Source organism: Motacilla alba, chromosome 2, assembly GCF_015832195.1.
Source record: "Motacilla alba alba isolate MOTALB_02 chromosome 2, Motacilla_alba_V1.0_pri, whole genome shotgun sequence".
Taxonomy (NCBI): domain Eukaryota; kingdom Metazoa; phylum Chordata; class Aves; order Passeriformes; family Motacillidae; genus Motacilla; species Motacilla alba.
The window spans coordinates 151429679-151446607 of record NC_052017.1 but is presented as its reverse complement, the minus strand read 5'-3'; the positions used below and the strand labels follow the sequence as shown (position 1 = coordinate 151446607).

The 16929-nt window shown below is 39.1% G+C and overlaps 1 protein-coding gene across 1 annotated transcript in view; it reads right to left on the bottom strand.

The window, feature by feature from the left end:
* Positions 1-5840: 5840 nt before the first annotated feature.
* LOC119696985 overlaps positions 5841-16929 on the bottom strand; it is a 45129-nt gene continuing 34040 nt past the window's right edge. Inside the window, exons 18-21 of the mRNA XM_038126948.1 lie at positions 16788-16860; positions 7361-7524; positions 6434-6478; positions 5841-5930 (exon numbers count right to left, since the gene is read on the bottom strand). Of these exons, the coding sequence (XP_037982876.1) occupies positions 5841-5930; positions 6434-6478; positions 7361-7524; positions 16788-16860 (372 nt within the window). The remainder of the gene's footprint in view (positions 5931-6433; positions 6479-7360; positions 7525-16787; positions 16861-16929) is intronic.

Here is a 16929-nt window from a genome sequence, read left to right as displayed (position 1 = left end):
ATTTTTTGAGAATTTTTGTCAGATTTTTTGGGGATTTTTTGGAATTTTTTGAGAATTTTTTGAGAATTGTTTTGAGAATTTTTTGGGATTCTTTTCAGATTTTTTGAGAATTTTTTTGAATTTTTTGGGGATTTTTTGGGGATTTTTTGGGAATTTTTTGGGATTTTTTTCAGATTTTTTTTGGGATTTTTTGAGAATTTTTTTGAGTTTTTGTCAGATTTTTTGGGGATTTTTTGGGGATTTTTTGGGATTTTTTTCAGAATTTCTTGGGAATTTTTTGAGAATTTTTGGGGATTTTTTTGGGAATTTTTTCAGATTTTTTGGGATTTTTTGAGAATTTTTTCAGATTTTTTTCAGATTTTTGGGGATTTTTTTGGGATTTTATGGGATTTTTTTGAATTTTTTGAGAATTTTTGGGGATTTCAGATTTTTGGGGGATTTTTGGGAGATTTTTTGAGAATTTTTTCGGAACTTTTTGAGAATTTTTTGGGATTTTTTTTGGAATTTTTTCAGATTTTTGGGGGATTTTTTGAGAATTTTTTGGTAATTTTTTGGGGATTTTTTGAGAATTTTGGGGTAATTTTTTGGAATTTTTTGGCGATGTTTTGGGATTTTTTTGGATTTTTTTGGGGATTTTTTTGAGAATTTTTTGGGATTTTTTGGGGAATTTTTTTCGGGATTTTTGAGGGATTTTTTGGTATTTTTTGAGAATTTTTGGGGATTTTTTGGGGATTTTTTGAGAATTTTTTCAGATTTTTTTTCAGATTTTTCTGAGAATTTTTTCTTATTTTTTCAGATTTATTGGGAACTTTTTTTGCAAATTTCTGGGGAGTTTTTGGGAATTTTTTGGGATTGTTTGGGAATTGTTTCAGATTATTTTAGAATTTTTGGGGGAATTTTTCGAAAACTTTTTCAGAATTTTTTGGGATTTTTTTCAGATTTTTGGGGGATTTTTTGAGAATTTTTTGGTAATTTTTTGGGATTTTTTGAGGATTTTTTGGGGATTCTTTTGGGAATTTTTTGGGAATTTTTTCAGAGTTTTTGGGAATTTTTTTGAGAATTTATTGGGAATTTTTTGAGAATTTTTGGGGGAATTTTTTGGGATTTTTAAAGAATTTTTGGGATTTTTTTTCCAGAATTTTTTGGGATTTTTTTCTGAACTTTTTCAGAGTTTTTAGGGATTTTTTGAGAATTTATTGGGAATTTTTTTCAGAATTTTAGGGGAATTTTTGGGATTTTTTAATGGAATTTTTGGGAATTTTTGAGGGGAAAAATTGGGAATTCTCACCTGGGCACCACGGGGATGAGGAACAGCTCGTCCTGGATTCGGATGCGGATGCGCAGGGCGCCGCTGGCGCTCCCGGAACCTTCCGGAACTCCCGCGGAATTCCCGGAACCTTCCGGAACTCCCGAAGAATTCCCGGAACCTTCCAGAACCCCCGAAGAATTCCTGGAACCTTCCGGAACCCCCGAAGAATTCCTGGAACCTTCCGGAACCCCCGAAGAATTCCTGGAACCTTCCGGAATTCCCGAAGAATTCCCGGAAACTTCCGTAACTCCCGAAGAATTCCCGGAAAATTCCGGAACCCCCGAAGAATTCCCGGAACCTTCTGGAACTCCCGAAGAATTCCCGGAAAATTCCGGAATTCCCGAAGAATTCCCGGAAAATTCCGGAATTTCCGCGGAATCGGCGCCGAGCTCGGGCCGGGAATTCCGGGATCGCTTCCGGCTCCCGCCCGCGGCCCTTTTGGGATCGCGGAATTCCCGGAATTCCCGGAATTCCCGGAATTCCCGGCGGGTTTTTTTTCCGCGAGGGCCCCAAATCGTCCTCCAGCCAATCGGCGTCGTCCACGAACTCCTCCAGCGGGATCAGAGCCGGCTGCGGATTTTTGGGGTGAAATTTGGGATTTTCGGGCAAAAAATTGGGATTTTTGGGATGAAATTTGGGATTTTCGGGCAAAAAATTGGGATTTTTGGGATGAAATTTGGGATTTTCGGGCAAAAAATTGGGATTTTCGGGGGAAAAATTGGGATTTTCAGGCAAAAAATTGGGATTTTTGGGTGGAATTTTGGGATTTTTGGGCGGAATTTTGGGATTTTCCGAGGGAATTTTGGGATTTTCCGGCGGAATTCCCGAATTTTGGGGTTCTTCGTCGTTTTGGGCGTCTGGATTCCGTTGGCGCTTCCGGACGGGGCTGGAATTTGGGATTTGGGGATCCTCAGGGTCCTCTGGAGGGGCTGGAAAAGGGGAAAAATTGGGAATTTTAAGGGGTTTTGGTGGAATTTCAGGAGAAATTTGGGATGGGCGGAGAAATTTGGGGAAAAGGAGGAAAAAAAGGGAAAAAATGGGAAAAAAAAGGCGGGAAATGAGAAAAAAAAAGGTGGGAAAATGTTAAAAAAATGCAAAATATTCCTAAAAAATTCCTCAAAAAAATCGCAATAAGTCCCTTTAAATTCCCTACAATTCCCAAATAAATTCCCAAAAAATTCCCAATAAAATCCCCAAAAAATCCCAATAAATTTCCAATAAATTCTAAATAAATTCCCAATAAATTCCAAATAAACTCTCAATAAAATCCAAATAAATTCCCATAAAGATTCCCAACAAAATCCCCAAAAATCCCCCCAAAAATCATAATAAATTCCAAATAAATTCCAAATAAAGTCCCAATAAGTTCCCAATAAGTTCCCAATAAAACCCCAATAAAATCCCAATAAACTCCCAATAAATTACCAATAAATTCCCAATAAAATCCCAATAAATTCTCAATAAACCCCCAAAAATTCCCAATAAATTCCCAATAAAATCTCCAAAAAAATCCCAATAAAATCCCAATGAAATCCCAATAAATTACCGATTAATTCTCAATAAAATCCCAATAAATTCCCAATAAATTCCCATTAAAACCCCAATAAAATCCCAATAAATTCCAAATAAAATCATAATAAAATCCCAATAAATTCCCATTAAAACCCCAATAAAACCCCAATAAAATCCCAATAAATTCCCGATAAATTCCCATTAAAACCTCAATAAAATCCCAATAAATTCCAAATAAAATCCCAATAAATTCCCAATAAATTCCCATTAAAACCCCAATAAAATCCCAATAAATTCCAAATAAAACCCCAATAAAATCCCAATAAATTCCCATTAAATCCCCAATAAAATCCCAATAAGTTCTCAATAAAATCCCAATAAATTCCAATAAATTCCCAATAAAATCCCAATAAATTCCCATTAAAACCCCAATAAAATCCCAATAAAATCCAAATAAATTCCCATTAAAATCTCAATAAATTCCCGATAAATTCCCAATAAAATTCTAATAAATTCCCGATAAATTCCCGATAAATTCTCATTTTTTCACCTCTTTCCTGGATCATCCTGAGCGTCTCGTGGGCGCTGTCCCAGGTCTCGGCGTCCAGCTCGGCCCCAAAATTCCGCAGCCACTCCTGGAGCGAATGCAGGGGGGTCTGGCCCTGGAAAAGATCCAAAAATCCCAATAAAAACGCAAAAAAAATGGGGAAAAATGTGAAAAAAAAGAAAATTTAAATGTAAAAATATTCCCGGAAAAGTGTGAAAAAACAGGGAAAAAAAAGGTTAAAAAATCGGGAAAAAATGCCCCAAAAATCAGGAAAAAATTGATTTAAAAATCCGAAAAAATCCGGAAAAAAAAAAGAAAAAATCCTAAAAAAATCTGAAAATAATTGCGAAATAATCGGGAAAAAATATCGAAAAAATTAGAAATGAATTGCTAAAAAATCTGGATAAAAATATCTAAAAAAGAAGAAATGAATTGCTAAAAAATCTGGAAAAATATCGAAAAAATCAGAAATTAATTGCTAAAAAATCTGGAAAAATATCGAAAAAATTAGAAATAAATTGCTGAAAAATCTGGGAAAAATATCGAAAAAATCAGAAATAAATTGCTGAAAAATCTGGAAAAAATTCTAAATAAATCTGGAAATAAATTGCTGAAAAAAATATCTAAAAAATCAGAATTGAATTGCTAAAAAACCTGGAAAAAATCTAAAAAATTAGAAATAAATTGCTAAAAAATCTGGGAAAAATATCGAAAAAATTAGAAATAAATTGCTAAAAAATCTGGAAAAAAATCCTAAAAAATCTGGAAAAATATCGAAAAAAAAATAGAAATGAATTGCTAAAAAATCTGGGAAATAATCTCTAAAAAATCAGAAATAAATTGCTAAAAATCTGTAAAAATATCGAAAAAATCAGAAATTAATTGCTAAAAAATCTGGAAAAAATCAGAAATAAATTGCTAAAAAATCTGGGAAAAATATCGAAAAATCAGAAATAAATTGCTAAAAAATCTGGGAAAAATATCGAAAAAATCAGAAAAAAATTGCTAAAAAATCTGGGAAAAATATCGAAAAAATCAGAAAAAAATTGCTAAAAAATCTGGAAAAAATTCTAAAAAATTCTGGAATAAATTGCTAAAAAAATCTGGAAAAAAAACCTAAAAATTCAGAAATGAATTGCTAAAAAAATCTGGGAAAAATATCGAAAAAATTAGAAATAAATTGCTAAAAAATCTGGGAAAGAAATCTAAAAAATCAGAAATAAATCCCCAAAAAATTTGGAAAAAAATGAGAAAAGATCCTAAAAAAAAGAGGAAAAAATCAGAAAAAAATGGAAAAAGTTCAGGAAAAAAGTGGGGAAAATATCAGAAAAGAATTGGGAAAAAAGGGGAAAAAATCTGGACAAAAATCAGAGAAAAAATTAATAAAAAATCCTAAAAAGATCTGAAAAAAATTCCCCAAAAATCTGAAAAAAAAAATTAAAAAATTAAAAGAAAAAAAAAATTGGATTAATTTTAAAACAGAAAAAAAAATTCAGAAAAAAATCTGGAAAGATCAGGAAAAAATCCTAAAAAATTAGAAAAATAATATGAAAAAATTCCAAAAAAAAAGGGAAAAATCAGGAAAAAATACAAAAAGTTTGGAAAGAAATTGGAAAAAAAAATCAGAAAAAAATCCAGAAAAAATAAAAATAAAAAAACCCAGAAAAAATGGAAAAAAAGGGCTAAAAAGCCTGAAAATAATTCAGAAAGAAAGGGTAAAAAATGGTAAAAAATCAGAAATAAACGCCAGAAGAATCTGAAAAAAACAGAAAAAAATTCAGCAAATCTTCAGAAAAAAAATCAGCAAAAAACCCAGAAAAACTCAAAAAAATCAGAAAAAATCAGCAAAAATATCAGAAAAAATCAGAAAAAGTCTGAAAAATTTCTGAAAAAAAATCTGAAAAAATCAGCAAAAAAATCAGGAAAAACCAATAAAAAATCAGAAAAAATTCAGAACAAATTCTAAAAAAAAAAATTGGAAAAAATCAGAAAATTTCAGAAAAACAATCTAAAAGAAATCAGAAAAAACCCTGAAAAAATTCAGAAAAATATTCGAAAAATTCAGAAAAAATCGGAAAAAAATCAGAAAAAATTCAGAAAAAATTCAGAAAAAATCAGAAAAAAATCAGAAAAAATTCAGAAAAATTCAGAAAAACAATCTGAAAAAATTCAATAAAAATCAGCAAAAATTTCAGAAAAATTCAATAAAAAATCAGAAAAAATCCTGAAAAATTCAGAAAAAAAAATCAGAAAAAAGTTCAGAAAAAATTCAGAAAAAAATCAGAAAAAATTCAGTAAAATTCAGAAAAAAATCTGAAAAAAAATCAATTAAAATCAGCAAAAAATTCTGAAAAATTCAATTAAAAAATCGGAAAAAATTCAATAAAAAATCAGAAAAAAATCAGAAAAAATTGCAAAAAAATCCCAATAAAATCCCCCAAAAATCCCAATAAAATCCCCATAAAATTCCCATCAAATCTCCCATATCCAGTGAATTTTTGGGAATTTGGGGCTGACCCTGGCGTTCCTGGCGCGCAGGTCGGCGCCGCTGGTGACGAGCAGCTGCGCCACCGGGAAGCGCCCGAAACGCCAGGAATGGGGCAGAAATCCCCCCAAAATCCCCCAAAAATGGAAAAAAAATCCCAAAAATTGTCCATAAATCACAGAAAAATTTTGCAAGTAAATCAGAAAAAATCCTTTTAAAAATGTAGAAAAAAAGAGAAAAAAAAATTAGAAAAAATCAGAAAAAAATGGGAAAACATCAGAAAAATTTCAGAAAAAAATCAGAAAAAAATCAGAAAAAATTCAGAAAAAAATCAGAAATAATTCAGAAAAAAGATCTGAAAAAAATTCAATAAAAAATCAGCAAAAATTTCAGAAAAGTTCAATAAAAAAATCAGAAAAATTCAGAAAAAAATCAGAATAAATCTGAAAAAAATCAGAAAAAAATCCGAAAAAATTCAGAAAAAACTCAGAAAAAGTCAGAATAAAAATCCAAAAAAATCCCCATAAAATCCCCACAAAATCCCCGATATCCAGTGAATTTTCGGGCGTGTTTGGCTCACCCTGGCGTTCCTGGCGCGCAGGTCGGCGCCGCTGGTGACGAGCAGCTGCGCCACCGGGAAGCGCCCCGAAAGGCCAGGAATGGGGCAGAAATCGCCCCAAAATCCCCCAAAAATCCTCCAAAAAATGGAAAAAAACCCCTGGAAAAATCAGTTAAAAAAATGGAACAAAATCCCCAAGAAATGTCAATGAATGACAGAAAAATTCTACAAAAAAATCAGAAAAAAATCAGAAAAAAATCAGAAAAATTCAGAAAAATAATCATAAATGATTCAGAAAAACTCTGAAACAAATCAGCAAAAATTTGGCAAAAATCAGAAAAAAATCAGAAAAAATTCAGAAAAAATTCAGAAAAAATTCAGAAAAAAATCTGAAAAAACTCAGAAAAAATTCAGAAAAAAATCTGAAAATCAGAAAAAAAATCAGAAAAATTCAGAAAAAAAATCAGAAATAATTCAGAAATAATTCAGAAAAATTCAGAAAAATTTCAGAGAAAATTCAGAAAAAAATCAGAAAAAAATCAGAAAAAAATCAGAAAAAAATCAGAAAAAATTCAGAAAATTCAGAAAAAAAATCTGAAAAAAATCAATTAAAATCAGCAAAAATTTCAGAAAAATTCAATAAAAAATCGGAAAAAATTCAATAAAAAAATCAGAAAAAAATCTGAAAATATTAAAAAAAAATCTTAAAAAATCCTTAAAAAATTCAGATAAAAATCTGAAAAAATTCAATAAAAATCAGCAAAAAATGCCAAAAAATTCAATTAAAAGTCGGAAAAAATTCAATAAAAATCAGAAAATAATCAGGAAAAAATCAGAAAAAATTGCAAAAAAATCCCAATAAAATCCCCCAAAAATCCCAATAAAATCCCCATAAAATCCCCACAAAATCCCCGATATCCAGTGAATTTTCGGGCGTGTTTGGCTCACCCTGGCGTTCCTGGCGCGCAGGTCGGCGCCGCTGGTGACGAGCAGCTGCGCCACCGGGAAGCGGCCCGAGGCCAGCGCGTCGTGCAGGGGGGTGACGCCCTCGCAGCCCGCGCCCCCCGCGTCGTCCAGCGCCGCGCCCCGAGACAGCAGCAGCCGCGCGATCTCTGCGGGGACACGGGGGATCCTAAACGGGATCCTAAACGGGATCCTGATCCTAAACGTGATCCTAAACATGATCCTAAACGTGATCCTAAACGTGATCCTAAATGGGATCCTAAACGTGATCCTGATCCTAAACGTGATCCCATTGCTGACCCCGCGCCAGCAGCAGCCGCGCGATCTCTGAGGGGACAGGGGGGATCCTAAACGGGATCCTAAATGGGATCCTGATCCTAAACATGATCCTAAACATGATCCTAAATGTGATCCTAAACGTGATCCCATTGCTGATCCCAATCATGATCCCATTGCTGACCCCGCAACAGCAGCAGCCGCGCAATCTCTGCGGGGACAGCGGGGATCCTAAACGGGATCCTGATCCTAAATGTGATCCTAAACATCATCCTGAACATGATCCTAAACGTGATCCTAAACATGATCCTAAACGTGATCCTAAACGTGATCCCATTGCTGACCCCAATCCATGATCCCATCGCTGACCCCGCGCCAGCAGCAGCCGCGCGATCTCTGCGGGGAGAGAGGGGATCCTAAACAGGATCCTGATCCTAAACGTGAGCCTAAACATGATCCCAATCATGATCCTAAACGTGATCCTAAACGTGATCCCAATCATGATCCTAAATGTGATCCCATTGCTGATCCCAATCATGATCCCATTGCTGACCCCGCAACAGCAGCAGCTGCGCGATCTCTGCGGGGAGAATAACAATCCTAAACGGGATCCTAAACGGGATCCTGATCCTAAACGTGATCCTAAACATGATCCTAAATGTGATCCTAAACGTGATCCTAAACATGATCCTAATAGTGATCCTAAACATGATCCTAAACGTGATCCTAAACGTGATCCCATTGCTGACCCTGCACCAGCAGCAGCCGCGCGATCTCTGAGGGGAGAGAGGGGATCCTAAATGGGATCCTAAACATGATCCTAAACATGATCCTAAACGTGATCCTGATCCTAAATGTGATCCTAAACATCATCCTGAACATGATCCTAAACGTGATCCTAAACGTGATCCCATTGCTGACCCCAATCATGATCCCATTGCTGACCCCGAGACAGCAGCAGCCGCGCGATCTCTGAGGGGACAGGGGGGATCCTAAATGGGATCCTAAATGTGATCCTGATCCTAAATGTGATCCTAAACATGATCCTAAATGTGATCCTAAACGTGATCCCATTGCTGACCCCGCGCCAGCAGCAGCCGCGCGATCTCTGCGGGGACAGCGGGGATCCTAAACGGGATCCTGATCCTAAATGTGATCCTAAACATCATCCTGAACATGATCCTAAACGTGATCCTAAACGTGATCCCATTGCTGACCCCAATCCATGATCCCATTGCTGACCCCGCGCCAGCAGCAGCCGCGCGATCTCTGCGGGGAGAGAGGGGATCCTAAATGGGATCCTAAACATGATCCTGATCCTAAACGTGATCCCATTGCTGACCCCACGCCAGCAGCAGCCGCGCGATCTCTGCGGGGAGAGAGGGGATCCTAAATGGGATCCTAAATGTGATCCTGATCCTAAATGTGATCCTAAACATGATCCTAAATGTGATCCTAAACGTGATCCCATTGCTGACCCCGCGCCAGCAGCAGCCGCGCGATCTCTGCGGGGACAGCGGGGATCCTAAACGGGATCCTGATCCTAAATGTGATCCTAAACATCATCCTGAACATGATCCTAAACGTGATCCTAAACATGATCCTAAACGTGATCCCAATCATGATCCTAAACGTGATCCCATTGCTGACCCCAATCATGATCCCATTGCTGACCCCGCGCCAGCAGCAGCCGCGCGATCTCTGCGGGGACACGGGGGATCCTAAATGGGATCCTAAATGTGATCCTAAATGTGATCCTAAACATGATCCTAAATGTGATCCTAAACATGATCCCAAACATGATGCCAATCATGATCCTAAACGTGATCCCATTGCTGACCCCACAACAGCAGCAGCCGCGCGATCTCTGCGGGGAGAATAACGATCCTAAACGGGATCCTAAACGGGATCCTGATCCTAAACGTGATCCTAAACATGATCCTAAATGTGATCCTAAACGTGATCCCATTGCTGATCCCAATCATGATCCCATTGCTGACCCCGTGACAGCAGCAGCCGCGCGATCTCTGCGGGGAGAGAGGGGATCCTAAACGTGATCCTAAACATGATCCTAAACGTGATCCCAATCATGATCCTAAACATGATCCCATTGCTGACTCCACAACAGCAGCAGCCGCGCGATCTCTGCGGGGACAGCGGGGATCCTAAATGGGATCCTAAACCTAAACGTGATCCTAAACATGATCCTAAATGTGATCCTAAACGTGATCCCAATCATGATCCTAAACGTGATCCCATTGCTGACCCCGCGCCAGCAGCAGCCGCGCGATCTCTGCGGGGACAGGGGGGATCCCAAATGGGATCCTAAACACGATCCTGATCCTAAACATGATCCCATTGCTGACCCTGCAACAGCAGCAGCCGCGCGATCTCTGCGGGGAGAATGGTGATCCTAAATGGGATCCTAAATGTGATCCTAAACATCATCCTAAACGTGATCCTAAACATGATCCCAATCATGACCCTAAACATGATCCCAATCATGACCCTAAACATGATCCCAATCATGATCCCATTGCTGATCCTAAACATGATCCCATTGCTGATCCCAATCCCAATCCCTGATCCCACTGCTGATCCCATTCCTGATCCCAATCCCATTCCCAATCCCAATCCCGATCCCGATCCCAATCCCGATCCTGATCCCAATCCCGATCCCGATCCCAATCCCGATCCCGATCCCAATCCCGATCCTGATCCCAATCCCGATCCCAATCCCAATCCCGATCCCGATCCCAATCCCGATCCCAATCCCAATCCCAATCTCAATTCCAATCCCAATTCCTGATCCTGATCCCATTCGTGATCCCATTCCCAATCCCGATCCCAATCCCATCCCAATCCCAATCCCGATCCCAATCCCAATCTCAATTCCAATCCCAATTCCTGATCCTGATCCCATTCGTGATCCCATTCCCAATCCCAATCCTGATCCCAATCCCAATCCCAATCTCAATCCTGATCCCAATCCCAATCCCAATCCCAATCCCGATCCCATTTCTAATCCCAATCCCAATCCCAATCCCAATCCTGATCCCAATCCCAATCCCAATCCCAATCCCAATCCCATTTCTAATCCCAATCCCAATCCCAATCCTGATCCCAATCCCAATCCCATCCCAATCCCGATCCGGATCCCAACTCCGATCCCAATCCCAATTTCAATCCCGATCACGATCCCAATCCCAATCCCAATCCTGATCCCAATCCCAATCCCATTTCTAATCCCAATCCCAATCCCAATCCCATCCCAATCCCGATCCTGATCCCAACTCCGATCCCAATCCCAATTTCAATCCCGATCCCGATCCCAATCCCAACTCCGATCCCAATCCCGATCCCAATTCCTGATTTTTCCTCCCCAATTTTTGGGATTCCCCCAAAAGTTTTTGGGATTTTTCCTCCTCATTGTTAGAACTTTTAGGATTCCACCCCAAATATTTCAGGGATTTCCCCCCCCCCAAGTTTTGGGATATTCCCCCTTTTTTTAGGATTCCCCCCCCCCCCCCCCCACTTTTAGGATTTTTCCCCATTTTTCTGGATTTCTCCCCAGTTTTTAGGATTTCCCCCCAATATTTTAGGATTTCCCCCCAATTTTTTAGGATTTTCCCGCCATTTTTAGGATTTTCCCCCCCATTTTTTTAGGATTCCCCCCTTTTTTTTTTGATTTCCCCCCATTTTTTTAGGATTTCCCCCCATTTTTTGGGGTATTCCCCCTCCACTTTTAGGATTTTTCCCCATTTTTTTGATTTCTCCCCAGTTTTTAGGATTGTCCCCCCATTTTTAAGGATTTCCCCCCCACATTTAGGATTTTTCCCCCTTTTTAGGATTTCCTCCCCATTTTTTGAGGATTTTCCCCCAATATTTTAGGATTTTCCCCCATTTTTTTAGGATTTTCCCCATTTTTTTAGGATTTCCCCCCATGTTTTGGGGATTTTCCCCCCACTTTTAGGATTTTCCCTCTTTTTCTTTAGGTTTTCCCCCCGTTTTTTTTTGGATTTTCCCCCATTTTTTAGGATTTCCCCCCATTTTTTTTGTTTTTCCCCCATTTTTTGGGATTTTCCCCCCATTTTTAGGATTTTCGACCCATTTTTTGAGATTTCTCCCAATTTTTTGGGATTTTCCTTCTTTTTTAGGATTTTCCTACTTTTTTATGGGGATTTCCTCCCAAATTTTTTAGGATTTTCCTTTTTTTTTTTACAATTTTCCCCCCATTTTTTTGCCCTCTTCTCCCTCCCCACCACCTGAACTCTTCAGAGCCCCCCAAAATCCCTCAAAATTCCAAAAAAAAACCCCAAAATTCCCCAAAAAATTCCCCAAATTCCCCAAAAATCCCAAAAAATCCCCCCAAAATCCCAAAAAAAAACCCCAAAATGCCCCAAAAAACCCCAAAATTCCTCCAAAATCCCCCAAAAAATCTCCAAAATTCCCAAAAAATCCCCCCAAAACCCCCAAAATTCCCCCAAAATCCCCCCAAAAAACCATAAAATTCCAAAAAAATCCCCCAAAATTCCCAAAAAAAACCCAAAAATCCCCGCAAATTCCCCAAAAATCCCCAAAATTCCCACATAATCCTCCAAAATTGCCAAAAAAAACCCCCAAAATCCCCAAAATTCCCAAAAAATTCCGCTAACTTTCAAAAAAAACTCAAAAATTGCCCAAAAATCCTCCTAAATTCCCCAAAAACCCCAAATTTCCCCCAAAATTCCCAAAAAAATCCCCAAAAATTCCCCAAAATGCCCCAAAATACACCAAAATCCCCCCAATTCCCCAAAAATCCCCCAAAATTTCCCCAAAATTCCCAAAAGTCCCCCATAATTCCGCCTAAAACCCCCAAAAAATCCCCAAAAAACCCCAAAATTCCTCAAAATTTCCCCAAAATTCCCCCCAAATACCCCAAATTCCCCCCAAAATACCCCAAAATTCCCAAAAATTCAAAAAAAATCCCTCAAGAATCCCAAAAAATCCCGCAAAAATCCCAAAAAAATCCCCAAAAAACCCACAAAATTCCCAAAAAATCCCCCAAAATTCCCCAAAAAACCCCCCAAAATCCCTCAAATTCCCCAAAAATTCCACTAAATTTCCCCAAAAAACTCCAAAATTGCCCCAAAATCCCCCAAAATTCCCCCCCAAATCCCCAAAAATTCCCCAAAAATTCCCCAAAATTGCCAAAAAATCCCCCAAAATTCCCCCAAAATCCCCCCAAAATTCCCCAAAAAACCCCAAAATTCCCCAAGAAGCCCCAAAAATCCCTAAAAATCCCCAAGAATTCCCCCAAAATTCTCAAAGAATCCCCCAAAAATCCCCCAAAAATCCCCCAAAAACCCCCCAAATCCCCCCAAAATCCCCCCAAATCCCCAAAAAATCCCCCCAAAATCCCCAAAAATCCCCCAAAGTTCCCCAAAAAACCCACAAAATCCCCCAAAATTCCCAAAGAATCCCCCAAAATTCCCCAAAAGACCCCAAAATTCCCCCAAAATCCCCAAAATTCCCCAAAAATTCTGCTAAATTTCCCCAAAACCCCCAAAAAATCCCCTAGTCACAAAAATCTCCAAAAAAACCCCAAAATTCCAAAAAAATCCCCCAAAATTCCCCAAAAACCCCCTTAATTCCCCCCAAAAAAACCCCAAATCCCCCCAAATTCCCCAAAAAAACCCCAAAATTCTCAAAGAATCCCCCAAAATTCCCCAAAAAACCCTAAAATTCCCCAAAAATCCACCCAAAATTCCCCAAAAAACCCCCAAAATTCCCAAAAAAATCCCCCAAAATCCCCCAAAAATCCCCACAAAAAACCCAAAGTTCCCCAAAAATCCCCACAAAACCCTCAAATATTCCCCAAAATGCCCCAAAAACCCCCAAAAGTTCCTTAAAAATCCCCCAGAATTGCCCCAAAAATCCCCCAAAGTTCCCCAAAAAACCCACAAAATCCCCCAAAATTCCCAAAGAATCCCCCAAATTCCTCAAAAATCCCCAAAATTCCCCAAAAATCCTGCTAAATTTTCCCAAAACCCCCAAAAAAATCCCCTAAAGTCCCAAAAATCTCCAAAAAACCCCCAAAATTCCCAAAAAATCCCCCAAAATTCCCCTTAATTCCCCAAAATTCCCCCAAAATACCCAAAATTTCCCAAAAATCCCCCAAAATTCCCAAAAAATCCCCCAAAATTCCCAAAAAATCCCCTAAATTCCCCCAAAATCCCCCAAATTTCCCCCAAAACCCCCCTAAAATTCCCCAAAATCCCCCAAAATTCCCAAAATATTCCCCCAAAATCCCCCAAAAATCCCCAAAATATTCCCCCAAAACCCACAAAATTCCCCAAAAATCCTCCAAAATCCCCTGGAATTCCCAAAAAATCCCCAAAAATTCCTCAAAAACGCACAAAATTCCCCCAAATTCCCAAAAAATCCCCTAAAATTCCCCCAAAAATCCCCCAAAGGTCCCCAAAAATCCCCCAAAAATACCAAAAAAATTCCCCAAAAAACCACAAAATTCCCCCAAAATTCCCCAAAAAATCCCCCCAAATCCCTCAAATTCCCCCAAAATTCCGCTAAATTTCCCCAAAAAACTCCAAAATTGCCCCAAAATCCCCCAAAATTCCCAAAAAATCCCCCAAAATCCCCCTAAAATCCCCAAAATTCCCCCAAAACCCCCCAAAATTCCCCCAAAATCCCTCAAAAAACCCCCAAATTCCCAAAAAATCGACCAAAATCCCCCAAAAATCCCCTAAAATCCCCACAAAACTCTCAAATATTCCCCAAAATGCCCCAAAAACCCCCAAAAGTTCCCTAAAAGTCCCCCAAAGAAACCCCAAAGTCCCCCCAAAATCCTCCTAAATCCCCCCAAAATCCCCAAATCCCCCCAAAATCCCCAAAATTCCCCCAAAAATCCCCTAAAATCCCCAAAATTCCCCTAAAATCCCAAAAAATCCCCAAAAAATCCCCTAAAAAATCCCCAATTCCCCTCAAGAATCTCCCCAAAAAATCCCCCAAAATTCCCAAAAATTCTCCATAATTCCGCCCTAAACCCCAAAAAAAACCCCAAAAAACCCCAAAATTTCCCAAAAAATTCCCCCAAATTCCCAAAAAACTCCCAAAATCCTCCTAAATTCCCCAAAAATCCCAAAAAATTCCCCCAAAATTACCCTAAAATCCCAAAAAAATCGTCCAAAATCCCCCCAAATCCCCAAAATTCCCAAAAAATTCCCCCAAATCCCCAAAAATCCCCCAAAATTCCCAAAAAACCCCCCAAATCTCCCCAAAATCCTCCTAAAATCCCCCAAATTCCCCCAAAATTCCCAAAGAATCCCCCAAAATTCCCCAAAATCCCCCAAAAATGCCCAATATCCCCCCAAAATCCTCCAAAATCCCCCCAAAATCCCCAAAATTCCCCCAAAATCCCCAAAATTCCCCAAAAATCCCCCAAAATTCCCCAAAAACCCCCGAAATTCCCCCAAAAATCCCCTAAAATCCCCAAAACTCCCCTAAAATCCCCCAAAAATCCCCTAAAATTCCCCAAAAACCCCCGAAATTCCCCCAAAAATCCCCTAAAATCCCCAAAACTCCCCTAAAATCCCCCAAAAATCCCCTAAAATTCCCCAAAAAACCCCAAAATTCCCCCCGAAAATTCCCCAAAAACCCCCTAAATTCCCCAAAAAAACCCCCAAATTCCCCCAAAATTCCCCCAAATCCCCTAAATCCCCCAAAAAATCCCCTAAAAAACCCCAAAATTCCCAAAAAATCCCCCAAAATTCCCCTTAATTCCCCCTCAAAAAACCCCAAAATCCCCTCAAATTCCCCAAAAAAACCCCCAAAATTCTCAAAGAATCCCCCAAAATTCCCCAAAAATTCCCCAAAATTCCCCCAAAAAACCCCAAAAATCCCAGAAAATCCCCCTAAATTCCCCCCAAAATCCCCCAAAATCCCCTGGAATTCCCAAAAAATCCCAAAAATTCCTCAAAAACGCACAAAATTCCCCCAAATTCCCAAAAAATCCCCTAAAATTCCCCAAGAAATCCCAAAAAATTCCCCCAAATTCCCAAAAAACCCCCAAAATTTCCCCCAAAAATCCCCCAAAATTCCCAAAAATCCCCCAAAATCCCCTGGAATTCCCAAAAAATCCCCTAAATTCCCCCAAAAATCCCCCAAAAAACCCCCAAATTCCCAAAAAATCGCCCAAAATCCCCCAAAAATCCCCAAAAATCCCCACAAAACCCTCAAATATTCCCCAAAATGCCCCAAAAACCCCCGAAATTCCCCCCAAAATCCCCTAAAATCCCCAAAATTCCCCTAAAATCCCAAAAAATCCCCAAAAAATCCCCTAAAAAAACCCCAATTCCCCTCAACAATCCCCCCAAAATCCCCAAAAAATCCCCCAAAATTCCCAAAAATTCTCCATAATTCCGCCCAAAACCCCAAAAAAACCACCAAAAAAACCCAAAATTTCCCAAAAAATTCCCCCAAATTCCCAAAAAACTCCCAAAATCCTCCTAAATTCCCCAAAAATCCCAAAAAATTCCCCCAAAATTACCCTAAAATCCCAAAAAATCGCCCAAAATCCCCCCAAATCCCCAAAATTCTCAAAAAATTCCCCAAAAATCTCCAAAAATCTCCCAAAATTCCCAAAGAATCCCCCAAATCCCCAAAAAACCCCAAAAATCTCCCCAAAATCCTCCTAAAATCCCCAAAATTCCCCAAAATCCCCCAAAATTCCCCAAAAATCCCCAATATCCCCCCAAAATCCTCCAAAATCCCCCCAAAATCCCCAAAAAAGCCCCAAAATTCCCCAAAAATCCCCCAAAATTCCCCAAAAACCCCCGAAATTCCCCCAAAAAATCCCCTAAAATCCCCAAAACTCCCCTAAAATCCCAAAAAATCCCCTAAAATTCCCAAAAAAAACCCAAAATTCCCCCCGAAAATTCCCCAAAAACCCCCTAAATTCCCCAAAAAAACCCCCAAATTCCCCCAAAATTCCCCCAAATCCCCAAAAAATCCCCTAAAAAACCCCAAAATTCCCTCAAGAATGCCCCAAAAATACCAAAATAATCCCCCAAAAAATCCCAAAATTCCCAAAAAAATCCCCCAAAATTCCCAAAATCCCAAAAGCGGGCGCGGGGCTCACCCAGGTGCCCGTGGTTGGCGGCCTCGTGCAGCGGCGTCCAGCCGCAGTAATCCCGGCACTGCACCGGGTGCCCCTGGGAACGGGGAATTTCGGGAATTTTCGGGAATTTTTGGGGAATTTTTGGGATTTTTTTGGGGAATTT